This window comes from Scyliorhinus canicula, chromosome 12 (assembly GCF_902713615.1).
Source record: "Scyliorhinus canicula chromosome 12, sScyCan1.1, whole genome shotgun sequence".
Lineage (NCBI taxonomy): Eukaryota > Metazoa > Chordata > Chondrichthyes > Carcharhiniformes > Scyliorhinidae > Scyliorhinus > Scyliorhinus canicula.
This window is the reverse complement of record NC_052157.1, coordinates 104,829,639-104,851,571: the sequence shown is the minus strand read 5'-3', so window position 1 is coordinate 104,851,571 and position 21,933 is coordinate 104,829,639. Positions and strand designations below refer to the sequence as shown.

At 46.4% G+C, this 21,933-nt stretch overlaps 1 protein-coding gene across 1 annotated transcript in view; it reads right to left on the bottom strand.

Annotated features, from left to right (window-relative positions):
• The window catches only part of LOC119974615 (protein spinster homolog 2-like), a 128,176-nt gene that overhangs the window by 11,709 nt on the left and 94,534 nt on the right, over nucleotides 1–21,933 (bottom strand). The window contains exons 9-11 of the mRNA XM_038813648.1: nucleotides 13,579–13,644; nucleotides 11,383–11,481; nucleotides 8,230–8,393 (exon numbers count right to left, since the gene is read on the bottom strand). Coding sequence (XP_038669576.1) covers nucleotides 8,230–8,393; nucleotides 11,383–11,481; nucleotides 13,579–13,644 — 329 coding nt within the window. The remainder of the gene's footprint in view (nucleotides 1–8,229; nucleotides 8,394–11,382; nucleotides 11,482–13,578; nucleotides 13,645–21,933) is intronic.

The following is a 21,933-nucleotide window of genomic DNA, read 5'->3' as shown; positions in this document are numbered from 1 at the left end:
CATAGAACATAGGGCGCGATTCTCCGCTCCCACGCCGGGTGGGAGAATCGCGGGAGGGCCGCTCTGGTACCCACCGCGATTCTCCCACCCCCCTAAAATGGCGTGTTGCGTTTTGCGACACGCCGCTCGGAGAATCGTGGGCCGCCGTTTTTCACGGCGACCCGCGATTCTCCCACCCGGATGGGCCGAGCGGCCTGCCGTTTCTGACCGGTTCATGCCGGCGGCAACCACACCTGATAGCTGCCGGCGTGAACATGGCACCAAAAGCTGGTTTGCGGCTTGTAGGGGGCGGAGAGGGGAGTGAGCACCACGGCCGTGCTCGGGAGGGGACTGGCCTGCGATCGATGCCCACCGATTGTCGGACCGGCGTCTCAAAGGGACGCACTCTTTCCCCTCCGCCGCCCCGCAAGATCAAGCTGCCACGTCTTGCGGGGCAGCGGAGGGGAAGACAGCAACCGCGCATGCGCGGGTTGGCGCCGACCAACCTGCGCATGCGCGGCTGACGTCATTAGGCGCGCCGGCCGCGTCATTCCCGGCGCGCCGGGCCTTGACGCCAGCGACAAGGCCCCATGGCGGATCTTTATGGCACGGCCCTCCTAGACCCCCGGGGGGGGGGGGGGGGGGGGGAGAATAGAGGGTGAGGAGCGGCCTCCGACGCTGTCGTGAACCTCTCCGGGTTTCAAGACGGCGTCTGGCCTTACGGAGAATTCCGCCCATAGAATTTACAGTGCAGAAGGAGGCCATTCGGCCCATCGAGCCTGCACCGGCCCTTGAAAAGAGCACCCTATTTAAGCCCAGAACTCCGCCCCATACCTGTAACCCAGCAACCCCACCCAACCCCTTTGGACACTAAGGGCAATTTATCATGGCCAATCCACCTAACCTGCACATCTTTGGACCAACTGACCAAAGACACATTGAACTGTTTAAAGAGGACCCATTTTAAAAGAAAATACAAAGGACACCAACCAAGAATGGCTACCACCAGTCTCCTGATGTCTGGAATTGTACATTGACCTTTTCTGGAAAGTCACTATATGGATTGCACGGGTTGACATGCTGCTTATGGAATTTCACACCTGGGGATGTCAAGGTCCACTTCAAAAAAATAAATTTTGAATGGGAGGCATTAAAAATCCAAAGTGCTGAACTTTAATTATGTAACTCTGGAGACAAAGGGAATTCCTAACTAACCAGATAACAAACAGACACGGCACCGAGGTCCCGGGTGTGATCCTGGCTCTGGGTCACTGTCCGAATGGAATTTGCACATTCTCTCCGTGTTTGCGTGGGTTTCGCCCCCATAACCCAAAGATGTGCAGGCTAGGTGGATTGGACACGTTAAATTGCCCCTTAAGTGGGAAAAAAATGAATTGGGTACTCTAAATTAATTTTTTTAAACTACGGGGAAGGAAAATGCATTTTTCAAAAACAACCAAAGAGGTTGAATAAATGGAGTTCACTTCTCCTCACATACACAATATCATACACATTCGCCCACACTCTTGGACGCACACTTGCGCGCACACACCCACATGAAGCTGGGAAAGTGCAAGAGTGAGGTTCTACGCTGTTGTGAAGCAGAGGACTACCGCCAACAGACTGTGGGAATGATCTGTGAATATCACCTGGACAGCTCTGATTCAATTACAGCCTGCAGGTCACTGCAACTCAAACACAAACCCATTTTATCTTTCAAATAATGTCACTTTCCAATGTAGTGAGGGACTGAGTGAGCAGACTTGGGTTTGATGGGATGTAATGCAGTGTAGTTCAGGTGATTGTGATCTCGCAGAGTGTCAGTGCAAATGTATCAAATGGAGGGACTGGGTGCATTGTATGTTCTCTCTCACTGTGACTCATTGCTTTCTGTTGATTATCCTGAATGGCTTCTCCAATCTTGTACTCCCTTGGAGATGCCAAGTTAGCCCAGGTTCGGAATCATAGAATCCCTACAGTGCAGAAGGAGGCCATTCAGCCAATCGAGGCTGCACCGAACATCTGAAAAAGCATCCCCACCTACGCCCACTCCCCATCCCCGTAACCTGCAAATCTTTGGACTATGGGAGGAAACTGGAGCACCCAGAGGAAACCCAGGCAGACACAGGGAGAACCGGTTCCAGTTTCAACGCCCTGGCCCAGTGTGGGTAAGGCATGGGTTACACATATTATCATTATCTCCTCGGACTAATGGGATTAATCAAATTCAATTATTTTTTTAAAATCTGGAATATAAAGTTATTCTCAGTAATGGTGACCATGAAACTGCCATCAATTGTTGTTTTTTAAAAAATCTGGTTAACTAGCGTCTTTTAGGGAAGGAAATCTGCCATCCTTAGACCATAAGACATAGGAGCAGAATTAGGCTACTCAGCCCATCAAGTCCATGATTCAATCATGGTTGATATTTTTCTCATCCCCATTCTCCTGCCTTCTCCCCATAACCCCTGATCCCCTTATTAATCAAGAGCCTACCTATCTCTGTCTTAAAGACACTCAGTGATTTGGCCGCCACAGCCTTCCGAGGCAAAGTGTTCCACAGATTCACCACCCGCTGGCTGACAAAATTCCTCCTCATCTCTGTTTTGAAGGATCGTCCCTTTAGTCTGAGATGGTGTCCTCTGGTTCTAGTTTTTCCTACACCTTACCTGGTCTGGCCTATGTATGACTCCAGACCCACAGCAATGTGGTTGACTCTGAACTGCTCTCAAGGGCAATTAGGGAGGGGTAACAAACGCTGGTCTTGCCAGCGATGCCCACACCCCACGAATGAAAAAGAATATGAAGTGGCCTATGATATTCTGTGGTTCTCATGGGCGATATATAGAAATACATAGGGTTGCGACACAGAAACATCTTTCATTCGAGCAAATAAATTCCAGTCTTTTCATTATTAACCTGTGAATATCTCAAGCTGCCAATTTAAAGTTAAAGTTGAGACTGTGCCTACGAGTGAAGTAGGTAGGATTTGAATCCATGCTCCCAGAGCATTAATCTGAATCGCTCATCGAGCAATATTACCATTATGCTGCCATCTCCTCTTCTATACATAAATATTGGCAGGACAGTAGAAGCAAGCCTCCTGGCCGTCTTCAAAATAGTGCTGTGGGATCTTTCCCGTGCTCCTGAGAAGGGCAGACAGGGCCTCAGTTTCAAGTCCAATATGAAAGATTGACAGTGATCTGACAGTGCTGCACTCATTCAGCCCTCACTTCACTCAGCCCAGGCCATGTACTCAATCCTCTGAATGAGAACATGGATTCAAATTTCACACCTGGTCCCGGGATTTGGGAGAGGGTCATGACACAACCCTTTACCCACACTGGCCAGCCACTGGACCAGGCTACTGAAACCCTTGCCAGGACATGGTGCTAATTCAGCATCTCCAGGGGAGCACAGGGTTGGCGGAAGCCATTCAGAACAACTGACAGAAAGCAGCAAGCCAACAGCTAGGAGAGGGAGTCATGTTGAGATCCTAAAACGCGGGAATACAGTTTCTGGACATCATCACAATGCCGTGACAGAGTTACCACTGACTTCACTGTCAGGCACATCTGACCTTTAACCTTTTGGACACTCAGAAATGTTGGGGAACACATGGTTTAGTGAGAGGGATGCACTGAATGAACAAAGAACAAAGAAAATTACAGCACAGGAACAGGCCCTTCGGCCCTCCCAGTCTGCGCCGATCCAGATCCTTTATCTAAACCTGTTGCCTATTTTCCAAGGTCTACTTCTCTCTGTTCCCCACCGGATCAATATTATTAGGCAAATGGGATTGGGCATATTGGTGGAATTGAAGGACAACAAGTCCTCCCAGGGTCTGGTAATCTACATCCCAGAGTACTTAAGGAAGTGTTCCTAGAAATAGTGGAAGTGTTGGTGGTCATATTCCAAGATTCTATAGACTCTGGATAGTTCTTACAGATTGGAGGGTAGCTAATAACCCCGTTATATCAGGCTATTGAGTTGGATGATCAGCCATGATATAATGAATGGCGGAGCAGACTTGAAGGGCCGAATGGCTTCCTCCTGCTCCTGTTTTCTATGTTTCTATTTTTTTTGCTGCTTTTGATGGCCTAAAATTATTTTTTTTAATCTGAAGGAAAAAGAAAATCACCTCTGCAATGTTAGTGTCTAAACATTGAATACAGTAATAATAGATTCCTTTCTCTGCTATTTTACGGGGGCATTAACTTGTTTGTTCTGAATTACAGTGGTATTGGTTTATTAAACTATTTTATTATTTCGCCTCTGGCTAGTATCAAGGTGATGGTGGGAGGTGGGAAATGTAGTTTAAAGGTTCAGGAAGAAGATCCAAGTCAAACTGGCTCAAAAAGCTCTTTGGCAAAAGTGCACTATGTGACAAGAGTAATGAACCTGCGGCCTAGCTGGTGCTGGGTTCAGTCACGGTCTTGTGTATATTTCATTGACCTAAGCTCCAAGTGTCCGAGGGACTCCCCACGGTAGGCAGAGGAAGCAAAAACAACAGTCGCTTGACCCCCAGCTATTAAACACACAGGAGCATAACAGGTTAGGGCAGTGAGGTTTCACCTCGCCTCCCAATTGTCTGGGCTGTTAGCTGATGGCTGCAGGTTCAGGGGGATAGAAAAGTGCCAGTCACCGAGCACAACACCAGTAAGGGCCTTCAAGCCTAAAGATGTGGAGATGGTTGTATTATGGTGCTTCGGATAACACAGGCTGCTACTTGATGCAGTCTTAACTAAAGGATGCTCCAGATTCTGAAATGGGTTCAACGTGTTTATTGAACTATTAACACAGTTCTCAAATGAGTTGAACTCTCAGCTAATCTAACTGTAGTAACTCAGTCTAACTGTACCAGTTTGCTCTCAGCCACGTGCTGAGGTGTGATGCTGCTGATCAACCCTGTCTAACTCTCTAGATGTCTGTCTGTGGAAGGAGGCAGGGTGTGAGTGCCTCATCCCTTTTTATAGTGTTTATGTCATGCCCCCTTGCGATGATACCACCTCTGAGTGTCCTGACTGCCCATTGGTTGTGTCCTATTCTGAGTGTTCATCGGTTGCATGTTTGCATATCATGACAGAGATGAATGAATGAAAATCGCTTATTGTCACGAGTAGGCTTCAATAAAGTTACTGTGAAAAGCCCCTAGTCGCCACATTCCGGCGCCTGTCCGGGGAGGCTGGTACAGGAATCGAACCGTGCTGTTGGCCTGCTTGGTCTGCTTTAAAAGCCAGTGATTTAGCTCACTGAGCTAAACCAGGTGGACAGAATGCTAAACATTTAGTTCCAGTGTCGTGATGGTCCGCAATCATGGATTGGACACAGGGCAATCCATCGTTCAACGATAAAGGCTTAGACTGCTGTAATGTCTATAACATAGAATGAGCCCTTTAACAAAGGTGGGATCAGGCAAGATGGACGCTGGGGCAAAAGAGGAGATAGTCGACAGGGTCAAAAGGTTGAGCTTTCAGAAGGAGAAGCAGGTCGAGAGGCTGGAGGGAGGGAATCCTGAAGCATGTGCTAGACAACTGGAGATAAAGAATGATGAAGGTGCGATGTGGAAGTTATTCAAAATGCCAAAGCCAGCAAAATGAAATGAAACAAAAAGCAGAATACTGTGAATGCTGGAGATCTGAAATACAAACATAAAGTGGTGGAAAGCTCAGCAGGTCTGGCAGCATCTGTGGAGAGAGAAACAGATTTAACGTTTTGAGTTGAATATGATGTCTTCAGAGCTGAAAGAGGTGGTCAGGGAAGGGTTAGAGAGTGGAGGAGATTAAATACCAAAGTTGGCATTGAACAAATGGCTAAGGGAATGGTAATGGTTGTAGTAAAGAAACAAAGCATTGTCCCGGAATAGGTGTTAATAACAGAATAAAATTCAGTGCTACCTGAAAGCAAAGACACCAAAACAGGATACAGGCTGGCAAAACGGAGGACAGAGTTGAGGGGAAGATGTGTTTGGTGGTAGCCTCATGCTGGAGTTGGGGGAAATGGCGGAGGATGATCCTTTGAATGCAGAGGCTGGAGGGGTGGAAAGTGGGGCAAGGGGAATCCTGTTGTGGCTCTGGAAGGGAGGGGAAGGGGCTGCAAGCAAAAGTGCGGGAAATGGGTCAGGCACGGTTGAGGGCCCTGTGGGAGGAATTCTCAGCTGAAGGAAAAAGGAGGACATGTCAGAAGTGCCATGATGGAAAGTAACATCAGCAGAACAGGTACGACGGAGATGGAGAAATTGGGAGATTGAGGGAGAAATGGAGAGTTGGGAGAGGTGAGAGGGTTGGGGGGGGGGGGGGTTTAAAGAGTCCCAGAGATAGAAAGGGACATAACCATGACGGATTTAACCATGAGAATGTGAATTTTCGATCAGAGGAATGTGCAATTGAGGTAGGAGTAGCTTTTTATGGTTCACTGGTAACTCTGAAATAATACAAATGCTTTTAGAATGTTGAGGATTAAGTGAATCATCAATCCTGGCTTGGTTCTTTCAGTGAAACAAGGGCAGCACTTATTACTAACAATGAGACTGCCTCTGTGTTGACGAGCGCTTGTCTAGGAATACGCCACAAAAGACACCTCCATAAATACTTTGTCAATCCAAATGGTTGAGAATAGGGTTAGTCCAGCCCCTGACACACTGCTATTGTGGTTCACACACACCCACTTGTGGGACAACTCAAACCAGCTCCAACCACAGGCAAACTTTGGGGTGGGAATGAAAATTGGTGATGGTTTTAAAGTTGAGATGATTCAGAACTTTTGAATGTTTCTGCACTCTCTAGAAATCTGATGATGACATTGCCTTCAACTTAAGAATCGCTGAATAGGGCAGCACGGTGGCCTAGTGGTTAGCACAACCGCCTCTCGGCGCTGAGGTCCCAGGTTCGATCCCGGCTCTGGGTCACTGTCCGGTGGAGTTTGCACATTCTCCCCGTGTCTGCGTGGGTTTCGCCCCCACAACCCAAAAGAAATGTGCAGAGTAGGTGGATTGGCCACGCTAAATTGCCCCTTAATTGGAAAAAATAATTGGCTAATCTAAATTTAAAAAAAAAAGAAAAAAAAAAAAGAATCGCTGAATAATAAGACCTACGGGCCATCTAATTTATCTACCGTTCCTGAGGTTACATGATATAACAATAATTAATTTTACATTAATTTTTAATTAATTAATTAACAATGATTAATCGCAATAATCACCTTCATCCAGCAGTCTATAGCAGATTGTCCGGTAGGACGATGCAAGGCCCAGTGGTTGTGAATTATGGGAACCATAGATCGAAAGTCACCATTTCCCCCAATCCACGTTACATTTAGTTATGGCTGAGTATCTCATCCCCCAGTCAAAAGGTTATAGATTCATGTCCCAACAAGAGCCTGGGGCATAAAAGAAAATCTAAGCTCAAACCTCTGGAATGGGACTTGAACCCACAACCTTCAGACTGAGAAATTAGAGTATTGCCAACTGAGGGAAATGCTGTACAATTGGAGATGCCATCTTTCAGATGTTGAACTGAGGTACCTTCCGCTACCCCATGTGGGTGTAAAAGATCTTATGAAACTATTTAGCAGAGCAAGAGAGCTCTCCCCAATGTCTCGGCAAATATTCATCCCTCAATCAACGTTATTGAAAAACAAGTTATCTGGTCATCATCACAGGGCTGCTGATGGGATCTTGCTGTGTACAAATTGGCTACCGTGAGTGGTATAAAACAAGCGATATCAATTCTTCCACATATTATACACCACTTCCGGATTCTAATTCCCACTGCATTCAAATCAGGGAAGAGGAGATCCCACAATGTCCATCTTCCACTCTTACCCAAAGTCAACTGACCCCCTCGGGGTGGGAGTATTAGACAAGAGCCGGTTCAGGCTCGGCTGTGATGCCCACTGCAGTCAAATGGTCTCCTGACTCTCACCGTCTAAGCTCACATCTGAACAGTGACTGCTCTGGTGAAGCATGAGAAAGCAGCCAGTCACCGGGACTGCAGCAGTTCAAGAGGGCAGCTCATCACCACCCTCTCAGGGGCACGTAGGGATGGGCAATAAATACTTGCCAAGCCAGCGACACCCATGTCCCGTTTTATGAACAATTAAAAACATGGTGCCACCATTTTTCAGGAGAGGGAGAGGAGGTAAAGGAAGGGGAAACAAAATAGCCGACTCCGCACAGAGCGAGGTTCATTGAGAAATCGGATTAATTTTTCTATATGGTCACAGATCGAGAGACAAATCTTTCACACTCACTGCTGATGAGCTCTGTTTCGGTCCTGGACAATGAAATGGGCTGTAGCCAAGAAGAAGGTCCCTCCTAGGACAATGATAAACGGGCACAGCATGAGAGCGTAACCCAGACTGAGGAATACCCATAGATCCAAATCAGGCTTACTCTGTCTGATCACGTCCGAGATCTGGGGAAGACAAGAGAAAGCAAACATACTTCAAGGCTTTTTAAACGTGTTTAAGGAAAATAAACTCGCTAAAAAGAAGCTTATTGACAAATAAATGATTCCATTAAAAGAATGAGATAGCAAAGCAAAAAGGCTATGAGGTTGATAAAGGGAGGGGATAAGTCAAGAAAACAGCAGAATTTGAAGTTATTGTTTTGATGGAACACGAAGTTGGTGTAAAAGCACAAACCTATCTCAGTGTGGCACATGTGTCAACACTCTACACTCCACCAGCTCTGGCCTCTTGTACATCCCCAATTTCCTTCATCTACTGTTGGCACAGTACCTTGAGCTGCCTGGATCCTAAAACCCAGAATATCCTCCCTAAGCCTCTCCGTCTCTCAAACTCATTTTCTTCCCTTGAAGTGCTACTTGAAGCCAACCTTTTTGATCAAGCTTTTGATCATCTTGTCCTAATTTCTTCTCGCCTGACTTGGTGTCATATTTGTTAAATATCGCTGCTTTTTATTTTAAAGAGTCAGAGTGATAGAGGTCCATAGCACAGGAAAGGCCACTCAGCCCGTCACGTCTGCACCAGTCAGAAACAACCACCTCACTATTCTAATCCCATTTTCCAGCATTGGGGCCCATAGCCTTGTATGCCTTGGCATCACAAGTGCACATTTACATACTTCTTTAGTGTTATGAAGGTCTCTGCCTCCACCACCCTTTCAGGCAGCGAGTTCCAAACTCCCACCACCCTCTGGGTGAAAACGTTTCCCCTCACATCCCCTCTAAATCTCCTGCCTCTTAACTTAAATCTGAGCCCCCTGGTCATTGATCCTTTCACCAAGGGGAAACGTTTCTTCCTGTCTACTCTATCTACGCTCTTTATAATTTCATACACTTCAATCATGTCCTCACTTAGTCTCCTCTGGTCCAAGGAAAACGGCCCCAGTCTATCCAATCTCTCTGCATAATTAAAACTCTCCAGGCCAGGTAACATGCCTGGTAAATGTCCTCTGCACCCTTTCCAGTGCTATCACATCCCTCCTACAATGTGGATTTCAAGTATACCACATGCCTTCTTAACCACTGTGCCCACCTGCCTTAAGGGATGGGCTCTCGGGCGACACTAATCATCACGGCGGAAGTGATCAGAAATTGCACAGCAGTGATCAGAAATTGCACAGCAGTGTTTTTAAGGGACTGTAATTCCTCCCAATACTTCCCAGTCTCCTAGAGTACCACCTTCAGAAAGTAATTTTAATTAAAGGGTGCAGATGGCTTGTTTATTGTGACATTATCGCACTGAGGAATAGAAAGCATTTTATGGAACAACAGTAGTAGAGAGAAATCCAATTATTCTCCATCTAAATGCTTGTTCAATCAATGGCAGCAACCCATGATACTAATTAAATAATTACCAATAAGGAACAATAATAATAAGTCTGGAACAAAGCAAAGGGAGATGGTGGTGTAGTGATATTGCCACTGGAGAGACCCAGGGTAATGCTCTGGGACCGAGGTTCATATCCCACCCTGGCAGATGGCGAAATTTGAATTTAATAAAAAGCTGGAATTGAAAGTCTAATGCAGACCATATAACCATTGTCAATTGTCATGAAAACCCATCTGATTCACAAATGTCCTTTAGGGAAGGAAATCTGCCACCCTTACCCGCAGACTTGGAAATGCCACACAGTGAATTTGCCAGACAGAAATGCTGGTCCAGCCAGCGATGCCCATGTCCTGCGATGCCCACATCCCAAGAATGAACAATAAAAAACTCCCAGAGGGAGTACAGTACAGACTTGATGGGCCGAATGGCCTCCCGCCCGGTAAGGATTCTGTGATTCTGATTCAGAATGTGGATATTTAAATCTTGTTAATGTTGTGATAATTTCCCTTCGCAGTTCTGGCCATCACAAAATCATTTCTCTTTCCGTGATGTAGAATCATAGAATGGTTGAGCAGAGAGGAGGCCATTCAGCCTGAGTCAGTGCAAGCTCCCTTGAAGAGCACCTCACGTAGTCCTGCACCCCCACCCTTTCCCTGTGGCCCAGCAATTCTTTTGCCTCAGGTAATGATCCAATTCTCTTTTGAAAGCAATGATTGAACCTGCCTCCGCCACACTCAGGCTGAGCGTTCCAGATCCTAACCACTCGCTGAGTGACAAACATCTTTCCTCACATTGACATTGGGTTTTTTGCCATTCATTTTAAAGCATTGCCCTCCGATTCTCAACCTTTCTGCCAATGGCAAGTTTCTCTCTATATACTCTGTCCACGCCCTTCAATCAAGTTAGTTAAACTCGATTCCTCTCTAACTAAGCCAGAAAATACTGGAAAACTCAGCAGATCTGGCAGCATCTGTGGAGAGAGAAATAGAGTTAACATTTTGAGTCCATATGACTCTTGAGCCAAGGAGAGGAGAGGGATTTATCTCCATGCTGTCTATTCTTAATCAACACTTATCCAAGTCACTATTAATTTTGACGCAGACAATGGTTTCCAAAAGCTTACCCACTGACGAGCACAAACTGACTGGCCTATATTTTCTGGCCTTATCATTAGCTAACAAGGGTGCAACAATTTCAGTGTGTGCATCAAACTCCCAACCAAAGAGGTACAAGAGGCCTCTATCAATTCCAATGCTGCTCCTTAATCTCCTGCAAGGTAGCTGTAATCCTGGCACCAACTTGCTTCCACCACATCCTTTAACCCTCTAATCTCTTAAAGTCAAGGCAGCCAGCCGCTGACCTGCTGCCAAGCTTCCACCAGTATGTAGATGAACCAGCCACTAGATGGTGCATGAGAGCTCCTCTCAGAATGATTCCCCCTCCCTTCCACTTTACCTGTGGGTAGGTTCCCAGAACAGTAGGGCTGAGATAGGGCGGTCAAGAGGGGTATCAAGCCTTTGGCCCTCCAGTCTGTTGTGCCACAAGACTGCGTACTGCCAGTCAATCAGTAACTCAATGATTGGTGCTAACTAAACACATTGTACTTACAACACCGATTAAGTAGGGGCTGCCGGCATCTCCAAGCAAGTGAGAGGTGAAACTCTGCAAGGCCACGGCTGTCGAGCGACGGGTCGGAATAACAACATACTGGGAACAAAGAGAAAGAGTTATTTGATTGAGGTATTTCCAGGCCATGAAGATTCCTTCAAATTTGAACTTATATTCATATAGCACCAGAGTAAGCTGTCTCAAAGGATGCAGTTGGACAAAATGATTGGCATCAATCCAGAGAAGCACATATTAGGAAAGGTGACCCAAAGCAAATCAAAGAGTTAGGGTTTAAAAGATGCCTCAAAGTAGAGATACGGAGGTTTAGGGACAGGATTTCAGAGCTTAGAACCGAAGATGGCTGAAAGCAATGTGAAGCACAGGAAATTGGAAATATCCAAGAAACCAGAGTTTGAGGAGCATAGTTATCTTAGAGGGATGGAGAAGCGTACAGAGAGAGGGAAGGGTGAAGATTTGAAGGGACTTTAGCACAAGAGTGAGAAAACAGAGGCATTTAAAAAAAAAATTATTTTGCTTTATAAATTTAGAATACACAATTCTTTTTTTCCCGCCCCCAATTAAGGGACAATTTAGCGTGGCCAATTCACCTACCCTGCACATCTTTTTGGGTTGTGGAGGTGAGACCCACGCAAACACTGGGAGAATGTGCAAATTCCACACGGACAGTGACCCGGGGCCGGAATCGAACCTGGGACCTCAGCGCGGTGGAAAACTGAGGCACTGGTGAGCTCACAAACATTACATCATGAGCACTGATCGGTCTTGTTGTGCAATGGTGACAAATTTGCTTAATTGCTCTTTCTTTTATGTTTTCCACAGTACATATTGCCTGCTGAAGACAGCGGCGGGTTGGTAAGCAGAACGATTCTCTAATCAGCTGCCAAGAGATGTGCAGCATCACCCAGGGCGGGTGGCATTGTTTATTTTATATCTCAAAGCTATTCAGAGGTGACACCAATTTGTGTGTGTGTGTGTAATGGGTTTTATTTAAAATGTCTGCTCCACGGTTTCCAAATCTGACTTCTGGCCCTTTGGAGTTTTGTTTACTTTTTTCAGAGTTCATACCCAGGTTTAACCAATCAAGCACAGTGAGCATCAATAGTAAACAGACTCACATAATCAAACACAGAACAATTGTACATCCTGCTCTTCAATTTTCTTTCATCCTTGTGAGGAAATACCGAGTCTATGCTGAGCAATCCATCCTTGAGGCTCGGGGATGGACAATAGGTCTTAAAAATCCTTTGGCTTGGATGAGGAAAACATTGCCAATCACTTGTCTGAGAACACTGGCTGAATAGATATGGGGGAAATAGCTCACTGGCTCTTTGGGATCACAGCTTCTTGGGATGTCACAACACGGGCAAAGGCCAGCATTTATTGTCTATCCCTAGTTGCCCCAAGATGCAAGTGTCAGGAATTGGTCCAGCACTTGGTACAAGTGAGTGGCTGCTAGGTCACTTCAGAAGAGAGTTTTAAAAAATAAATTTAGAGAATCTAATCAGTTTTTCCAATTAAGGGGCAACTTAGCGTTACCAATCCACCTAGCCTGCACATCTTTTGGGTTGTGGCGGCGAAACACATGCAAACACGGGGGGGGGGGGGGGGGGGGGGGGGGGGGGAATGTGCAAACTCGACACGGACAGTGACCCAGGGCCAGGATCGAACATGGGACCTCAGCGCCGTGAGGCAGTAGGGATAACCCACAGCGCCACCGTGCTGCCCTCTTCAGAGGAGAGTTAACAGTCAATCACATTAGTCTGGAACTGGAGTCACATGTAGGCCAGATCAGGTAAGAATGGCAGATTTCCTTCCCTAAAGGGCATTAGTGAACAGGTTGAGATTTTACAATCTAATGATTTTGTAGTCTTTTCTGAAACGGTCATTGCGGGTTTTATACTCTCCTCATCCTGGATTATTGGTCCAGTAACGTAACGGGCACACGCTTAGACCCTCAAATGGTCACTTGAAAGTAGCAGTTACCCTGTGCCACCTCTAGAACTCTTCAACGTGAATTCACATCTTCAAGATTTGAACAGAGAGAATTCCAAACGTCTAGCCCAGCACTCATTTATAAACAGAAATTGCGAGTGCACCTTTAGGACTATTCGAGAGAGAGATTAATTTTCTCTGTGAAGGAAGAAGGGAGTCAAACTTTAAAATTCTCACACCTACCATGAGGATATCTGCAGTGATGGCCCAGTTCAAAAAGAGGAGTGTTTCTCCGATAAATATACACATCTATGCAAAGAGAGAAAGGTGCGAATTAGAACCTAGATGTCAAATGTGTTGTATGAAAACTGTGACACTCTTTATCTCAATAATAGTAAGAAGTCTTACAACACTAGGTTAAAGTCCAGCATGTTTGTTTCAAACACTAGCTTTCGGAGCACTGCTCCTTCCTCAGGTGACCCGAGGAAGGAGCAGTGCTTCGAAAGCTAGTGTTTGAAACAAACATGTTGGATTTTAACCTAGTGTTGCAAGACTTCTTACTGTGCTCACCCCAGTCCAACGCCCGCATCTCCACATCATATCTCAATAATGGGGTGGTATATTGGCACAGTAGTTAGCACTGTTGCCTTTCAGCAGCAGAGACCCGGATTCAATTCCAGCCTTGGGCTACTGTGTGGAGTTTGCACGCTCTCTCCCGTGTCTGCACGAGTTTCCTCCAGGAGCCCTGGTTTCAAAGATGTGCAAGTTAGGTGGATGGGCCACGCTAAATTGTCCCTTTGTGTCCAAATGTTGTGCAATTTAGGTGGGTTAATGGGGATAGGGCGGGGGTTGGGCCTAGTTAGGGGGCTGGATTCTCCGCCCCGCTGCACCACATTTCTGCCCTGACCCGCCAGCGGGATTCTCCGTTACGCCGGCCGGTCAATGGGGTTTCCCATTGTGGGGCCCATGCCGTCGGGAAGCCCCCGGACTGCCGGCAGAACGGAGAATCCCGCCAGCGGAGAATCCCGCCCAGGATGTTCTTTCAGAGGATCGGTGCAGATTTGATGGGTTGAATGGCCTCCTTCTGCACTGTAGGGATTCTATGAAATTACTGGATGCCCAGATAACATTTAAACTCTTGGCCCTGGGAGCTGAGTGTTTCAAACTCATTGTAACTTACTGACGGATTTCCCCAGACTGGAGGGGGGCATAGGGACCAACAGGACATGACTTGGCGGAGACCACTAGTTAACTAAAGGAAGTAGGTTGGCATAATGAGTGATGGGGGGTCAGGAGGAAGGAAGTCCATCAGCACATACCTAACTTACTTGCATCTCAAACAAAGACATATTTTTGTTAATTAAAAGCTGCTTTAAAATATCTTTTGAAATTTGTGTTAATCTCAGATAAGTAAATATTGCTCTACTGGGCCCAAGAGGCAAAGTTAACTTTGTAAATCACCGCAAACTATAATGTTAGTTATTTACAAGTTGTCCCTCATTACATATTGTTACAAGGGTATGCAACAACCACTTATTCTTAAAAGAACGAAACATTAGGCACAGAATGTAAACATAGCTGGATCCTGAACATACACAGACTTTAAAAGGAAAGTGGATAATTATTTGAAAATGGACAAGTTCTAAGAGAATGGGGATGGGACTAAATAGTTCTCTTTCAAAGAAACAGCACAGGTGTGATAGAAAATCAGATCACAGGATCATAAGGAATAGGAGCACAAGTAGGCCATTTGGCCCCTCGAGCCTCCTCCGACATTTAAAAAGATCATGGCTGATTGATTGTGGCCTCAACTCCTTTTTCCTGCCTGACCCCATAACGCTCGACTGTCTTGTCCATCCAAAATCTAACTCAGCCTTGAATATATTCAATGTCCCAGCCTCCACTGCTCTCTGAGGGAAGAGAATTCCAAACTCTACCGATCCTCTGGAGGTAGAAATTCCACCTCATCCCTATTCTAAACGGGAGCCCCCTTATTCAGAATCTGTGTCCCCTGGTTCTAGACTGCCCCATGGAGGTTCGATAGGCAAGTTGGTTTTCCCCTGTGCTATAACAGTTCTACAAGGTGGAAATCCAGCATAGGGGATCATCCAAACGGATTCTCAAAAAGGGGACGACTGTCAGAAGATTCCCGAAGACAAAAATACACCTTGGAGAATGGGAGACCCAGTCCATGAGATCTGGATGGAATGGAGTGTCCAGGAGCAATAAAAACTCCACGCTAGCAACCAAAGTTTATTTGGGAAATCCTTTACCCGACAACACTCAACATCTATAATTACTACTGCTTTTACATTCAGGCATTGAGTCACAGGTTCAGGCACTTGGGCAACCTCGAGACATTGAGGGCAGAGCTCCTAGTGCCCATTACTTCATCTAAAATATGTTGCGTTCGCTGGAATGGTACTGAGGGAGTTCACATTTTCAGTGAGGGAGTATGGAGCACCCAATCAAAATTTCAATTGGAAGATTTGCATTGATGGTACCCCAATCGCGGGAACGGCAGGTTCTTGAGGAAAGAGGAGATGGAGAGGGGAAATCTGATCACAGTCTTTTAAAATAATGGAGGGCTTTCATGGAATGGATGTGGAGAAACAGCTCCCGTCACTGACAGAGTCCAGCCCAAAGTAGAATCTAGAAGGAATCTTTATACAGAGAGAGTGGGAGTACGAGAGGAAGCTCTTGTGCCGCATAAACATTGATATAGACCAGTTGGGTGCTGTAGTTTGTTCTGTAATTTGATATAACATCGGCATCCACATGTATTTACTTAAGTTTATGCTTTGCCCCAGCAATTACAATGGGAGGGATTAAATTTATCTTGGCAACTGCTTCATGCAATGATGAAAAAGGCTTGTGGCCTTTTCTTGAGTGTATGGGAACTGCGGGACATAGCTCTCAATCTTTATGTGAGAATTCAACAGAGTTATTTACTGTCGCGAGTCAGAGGTGCTTTTCTCGGTGAGCAAATTCTCCAAGGCTCCACACGTCTGTGTTCCTCTGGTTCCTCTGCAGCCAGAGTCTCAAGCCACCTGCCAAAGACCTCAGGGTGGAGGACACACTGATTTTGTCTCCAGCTCCCGGGTTTTGAAGCCAAGCCAGACAAACGAGATAAGCTAGATCTCTCTGACACATTTCTCAGAAGTCCTGCCATCAAACAGGTCGGTCCAGTTCTCCTTGGGCAAAGGGGACAAACCCAGATTGGAATATCATCAAATATAATCAACCCGGAACCTCAAAGGCAGCACACCTGGGAAATGGAAATGTTGCTTGGCTAAGGAAGCAAACTCCCTTAAACATCCTGCAGCATTATGAACAAGCAATTCCTGAAGGTTGTTGCTGCATCTCAGACCTGGCAGCACATAGTGACCGGCTGAACCTTTGTCCATTTGTAATGCTTCTAGACAGTGTAATGAAAACAAGTCTCATAAATCTCGGGGTCGATCATTTAATCTCAACCAAGTTTAGAGATGTGTAATAATGCTCCAGCATGATTTGTTTTCAGGAACAAGAGCAGAAAATGCAGGAACCATTGGGCAGGTCAGTCAGTGTGGGCGGAGAAGATAAGCAAGTTGACAAGAGTGGACTCTTTGTCAGGGTCGTAGGTTATTAATAATGTTAAGAGTTCCAAGAGGAACAGGACAATGAGACGGGGAGCACAAATGCACGCAGTACATAGAACCTTTCCTGAACCGCTGGACTTGCCAAAGTGCTTGACTGCTAATTAATCACACTGTAGCAAACACAACACCTAATTTCTGCACAGCAAGCTCCTGCAAACAGCAATGTAATAGTGACCAGATCATCTGCATTAGTGGTGATAGCTTAAGGATAAATATTGCCTGCAACAACAGGGAAAGTCTCCCATTCTTCTTCAATATATTGCGCCGTAGGGTCTATTACCTGACACTGGGAAACCGGAAGGGTAGGTGGAGCCTCTGTTTAACCTCTTATCTAGAAGATGGCACCTCCAATGTTAACATCTTGTTCGTTACATTGTTACGGCTTGTTAATGTAAATGTTCAAGTTTGTCAATGCCAATTACATTGCTAAGGAAAAGGCGATAGGTTTCAATAGTCTCTGAGCATACATAAATAGGGGAATTTCATTTGTTTATGTAAAAGATCATGTGTTCACGTCAAAGGGGTATAAATGGGGGATAGCTGGGACAGTGGGCTGTGCGGGAGGGGAGCTGCGAGATTGAACAAGACAATGAACTGTCGATAAAAGAAAAGCCTTGGATCCGGCTTCACCGACCAGCTTGGATTCTGTTAACATTCAACAGTGTGGGGCAGCACGGTGGCGCAGTGGATAGCACTGCTGCCTCACGGCGGCGGGTTTGATCCCTGCCCCGGGTCACAATCCGTGTGGAGTCTGTACATTCTCTCCATGTCTGCGTGGGTCTCACCCCCACAAACTCAAAGATGCGCAGGGTAGGTAGATTGGCCACGCTAAATTGCCCCTTAATTGGGAAAAAAAAAGAATTGGGTACTCTAAATTTATTTTTAAAAACATTCAACAGCGTGGAACCCCCTCAGCACTGCACTGTCAGCCTAGATTCGGGCACTCAATGCTCTGGACTGTGGCATGAACCCATAGCATTCTGACTGATGCACAAGTTCCACCACTGTTCCGCTGCCGGCAGTGGAAATAGAATGGCCTGCAAAGAGCCCTTTTCCTACGATTACTGGTTATAAAAATATCAGAGATCGTAGGGGAGGGGGGAAAAGATGGTTTGACTGGATTGGAGGTGGGGGAGGTGGCGTTTGTTGGAGGTGAGAGGTCATGTGACAAAACCTGCAGGAATAAGGCCAAACAGAGTTGGCGATTTTGTAAGTGCCCCATGGGAAATGTTTGACCCAGTTGTGTGCACTTGACCCCGGTGCCCCCGGGGAGGTTTCTACCTGTCACCAGCTGTGACTATTAGACACGTTCATGTAACTGATGAAATGAGTGTCTGTATTGCCGCAGGTTATTCCCATTAAGCTGTCTGATTTCAGGATGAAATTTCTTCTTCACTTGTTCAGACTGCTTCTCAAGTGTCGAAGAATGCTGCCTATATTTAATGTACCTTTCTCCAGAAAATACAGGCTAGTCGGAGAGGTTATTTCCACCGAGTCCAACTGCCACTTTATCTCGAGGTATCTTTTACGTACAATTCCATTACGGTTGTTTAACAGCAGGTAGATTTACAGTGGCTGGGGGCTGGTAGAAACTAAACACAGAATGAAATCTTTGGGCTATCATTCTCAGGCCAAAGATGATTTGCATATTCAATTGCAAGAATTAAACAGGGGCTTTTTAAATTGCACTGAAGGAAGCTTTAATGTGAAAAGTTCATCAAAAGACTTTGCCTTGATAAATTGACATGGGCAATCCAGATGTCGGATCAGGGATTCATCAATTAGAGTTAGCACCTCCTGATTAAGAAATGAATGAAATGAAAATGGCTCATTGTCACGAGTAGGCTTCAATGAAGTTACTGTGAAAAGCCCCTAGTCGCCACATTCCGGCGCCTGTCCGGGGAGGCTGGTACGGGAATCGAACCGTGCTGCTGGCCTGCTGGGGCTGCTTTAAAAGCCAGCGATTTAGCCTGGTGAGCTAAGGCCCAAGTCGGGATTCTCCGGCCACGCCCGCCCAGCCACCGGAAATTCCTGCCTGAGGTCAATGGATCTTTCAACGGTCCGTGTCCCGCCATGGCGACCATGCAGCTGACGGGCGGAAGAATCCAGCCCATGTGCTGCATGTTCCACTCAGAGTTAACAACTTGGGGGGTTTTGTGACAGGACGACCCAACCACCAATCACCCCACCCAGTTCAACAGCCCTTTTCCAATATTTCCATAACTGAAGAAACAAAATAATCAATGGTTCAGACCTTCCCGTCTCCATAGGATGGTGTTCCAGGATTCCCACAACACTCCAACGCACTGACACGATGGGAGTTGCCCAAAATGTTTGAAGTTCCAATGGGGAAGTCCCCTACTCCCTGGGACCCTCCGAATGAGTCTCCAGCTCTGAGTAAGGCAGTTCCGACTTACTTAACTGGATTGTTACCCAGGAAATGTGAGACAGATTAAAACCTGGTCTAATACCCGAGTAAATATACAACTGAACCCTCCCTATCCCCCATTTACCTCCTCACCATCATCCTCCCCACGGACCTCCAATTAACCTCCTGACCTACCTCACTGACTCTGACCCTCCCATTCCACCCACTACTTTACGCTTTACCACCCTACACAACTAACACCCTCCCCATCTGCCATCTCACACACCTGCCACCCTACCTCCTTATCCACTTAACTCCCCGCCCTTGCCTCTCACCCACACTACACATTTACACATTAACTCAGGCAGGCGCTCATAAATGCCCGGCTTTTCAAAGTGACAGCGAACAGGTAACCAGAATACGGCAGCTAGTGCTGTAAAAAGGGATCATATAGAACATACAGTGCAGAAGGAGGCCATCCGGCCCATCGAGTCTGCACCAACCCATTTAAGCCCTCACCCACCCTATCCCGGTAACCCACTAACCCCTCCTAACCTTTTTTGGTCACTAAGGGCAATTTATCATGGCCAATCAACCTAATCTGCACTCTGGATTTTGGGTCCTTGGACTGTGGGAGGAAACTGGAGCACCCGGAGGAAACCCACGCAGACACGGGGAGAACATGCAGACTCCGCACAGACAGTGACCCAGCGGGGAATCGAACCTGGGAACCTGGCGCTGTAAAGCCACAGTGCTAATCACTTGTGCTACCGTGCTGCCCACCCCTTGACTTGTCGTTCCCCCCCCCCCCCCCCCCATCCCCTCCTCAACGTTCCAGCCCTTCGCGGAAGCAGCTGGATTGAGGGGATGCTCCGCACTTCAGGAGAACCCAGACTGTGACGTCCGGGCCAGAAACAGGGAACTCCAGTGTTGTGCAGGAAAGTGGGAGCAGACTGGCAATCCAGTGGTGGCAGTCACTCCTCAGAAGATTTGGGCCATTTCCTCCCTGGCTGCTTGAAGCAACGTCCATCAGAATAACTCACAGGACTGGAAACCTTGGTGTAAAAGTCCAAAACTATGCACTGACAGAGAGAGAGAGAGATTTCCAAAAGAAAGATATGAAAAGAAAAACCTTCCACTTCTACAGCACCTTCCACTACTACTTGATGCACCAAACAGCCAGTCAGGTGAAGAACAGCTTTTAGTAGTGTTACCGGGATTAGTAATCTGGATGCTCAGATGAATGAACTGGTGACAGGAGTTCATATCCCACTACGGCAGCTGGGGAAATTTAAATTTAATTTAATAAATTCAGAATGAAAAAAATAGTCTCAGTAATGGCTGGGAAAGTTCTTGTGATGCAGTGGGTAGCATCCCTGCCTCTGAGCCAGAGGCTCAAGTTCCATGGGACCACACACACACACACGCCAATGGCAGGCAGCAAGAGTGGGAGAGATTTCTGCTCAACCATGTGAGGAAAAGAACGTTAAAGCCTCTACCATCACTATCCATATCAGACTACAACATGCTTGGAACAGTGTATGTTACCAGAGAAACCCGATCTCCTTGGGTCAGCTCGGTTGGGTGGATGGCTGGTGTGGATTAGAATGGTACCAACAGAATGGGGTTCAATCCCCGTTCTGGTTAGGGTCGATCCAGGCCCCGTCTCCTCGGCAGGAGATCATTTCCCATTGGTATTCGCCAATGTCATTCCAGTTAAAAATAATCCCAGGTGGAACATATTATCCAGGGTAGTGGGTTGCAATTAATGTCTTTGATTAAATGCAACCCATCTGGCGTAATATTAGATGGGAAACAGGCCTGAGGAGAAGCCAGAAAACAGAAAGACAGCAAGAGGGCACTTTCTGCATAATGGACAAACACAATAAGGTAACTGGAACTCGGCAGAATATAACTTGCATCCAGGTCAAAGACTGGGCAGAGTATTTTGTCTGTTAGATTATTAAAGCATATTGTGCTCCGATTGAGTCAAGCGTTCCTTTGGTAAAATAATACTTGCACATTCAAATGGAACAAGATCAGGAGAAGTCCTTTGCAGCTTGTGTGGTGATGGCTGAACTCCAACTTCAACTGAATCTTAAAATAAATCAGGACCCCTGCATCCAGACAGAGTACAGTGTGGAGAATCTCAAGTATTTCAGTTCCGCAATCCTCACTTCTGTTTGTGATTGAAGTTAACTCTAGGTCAGTGTTTTTCAAACTGCGGTTGGGTAGGGGATGGATGTCAGGAGTGTCACAAAGAGATCGGTCGTGACGTTCCCGATCGTGGGAGAAGCGGCCAATGGCCGCGACCGACTTTTAATCGAGAATGTCGGTCGCAACCAACTTTTAAATGGAACAATGCACTCTTCTGGCAGAAGCGGCGGCAGAGAGCAGGTTACGGGCCTGGCATGTACACCAATGTCACGCATCTGTGCTTTTGGCACAAAATCACAGAGGAGAGATTCCTCCATTTTTTAGTTGCGAGCAAGTACCGCAACAGGACGGTGGAGAATTCTAGATGAAAGAGAAGGCCAGAGATATAAACAGGCCAGAATCTTTCAACTGAATCTGCTAGAGAGTGCTGCT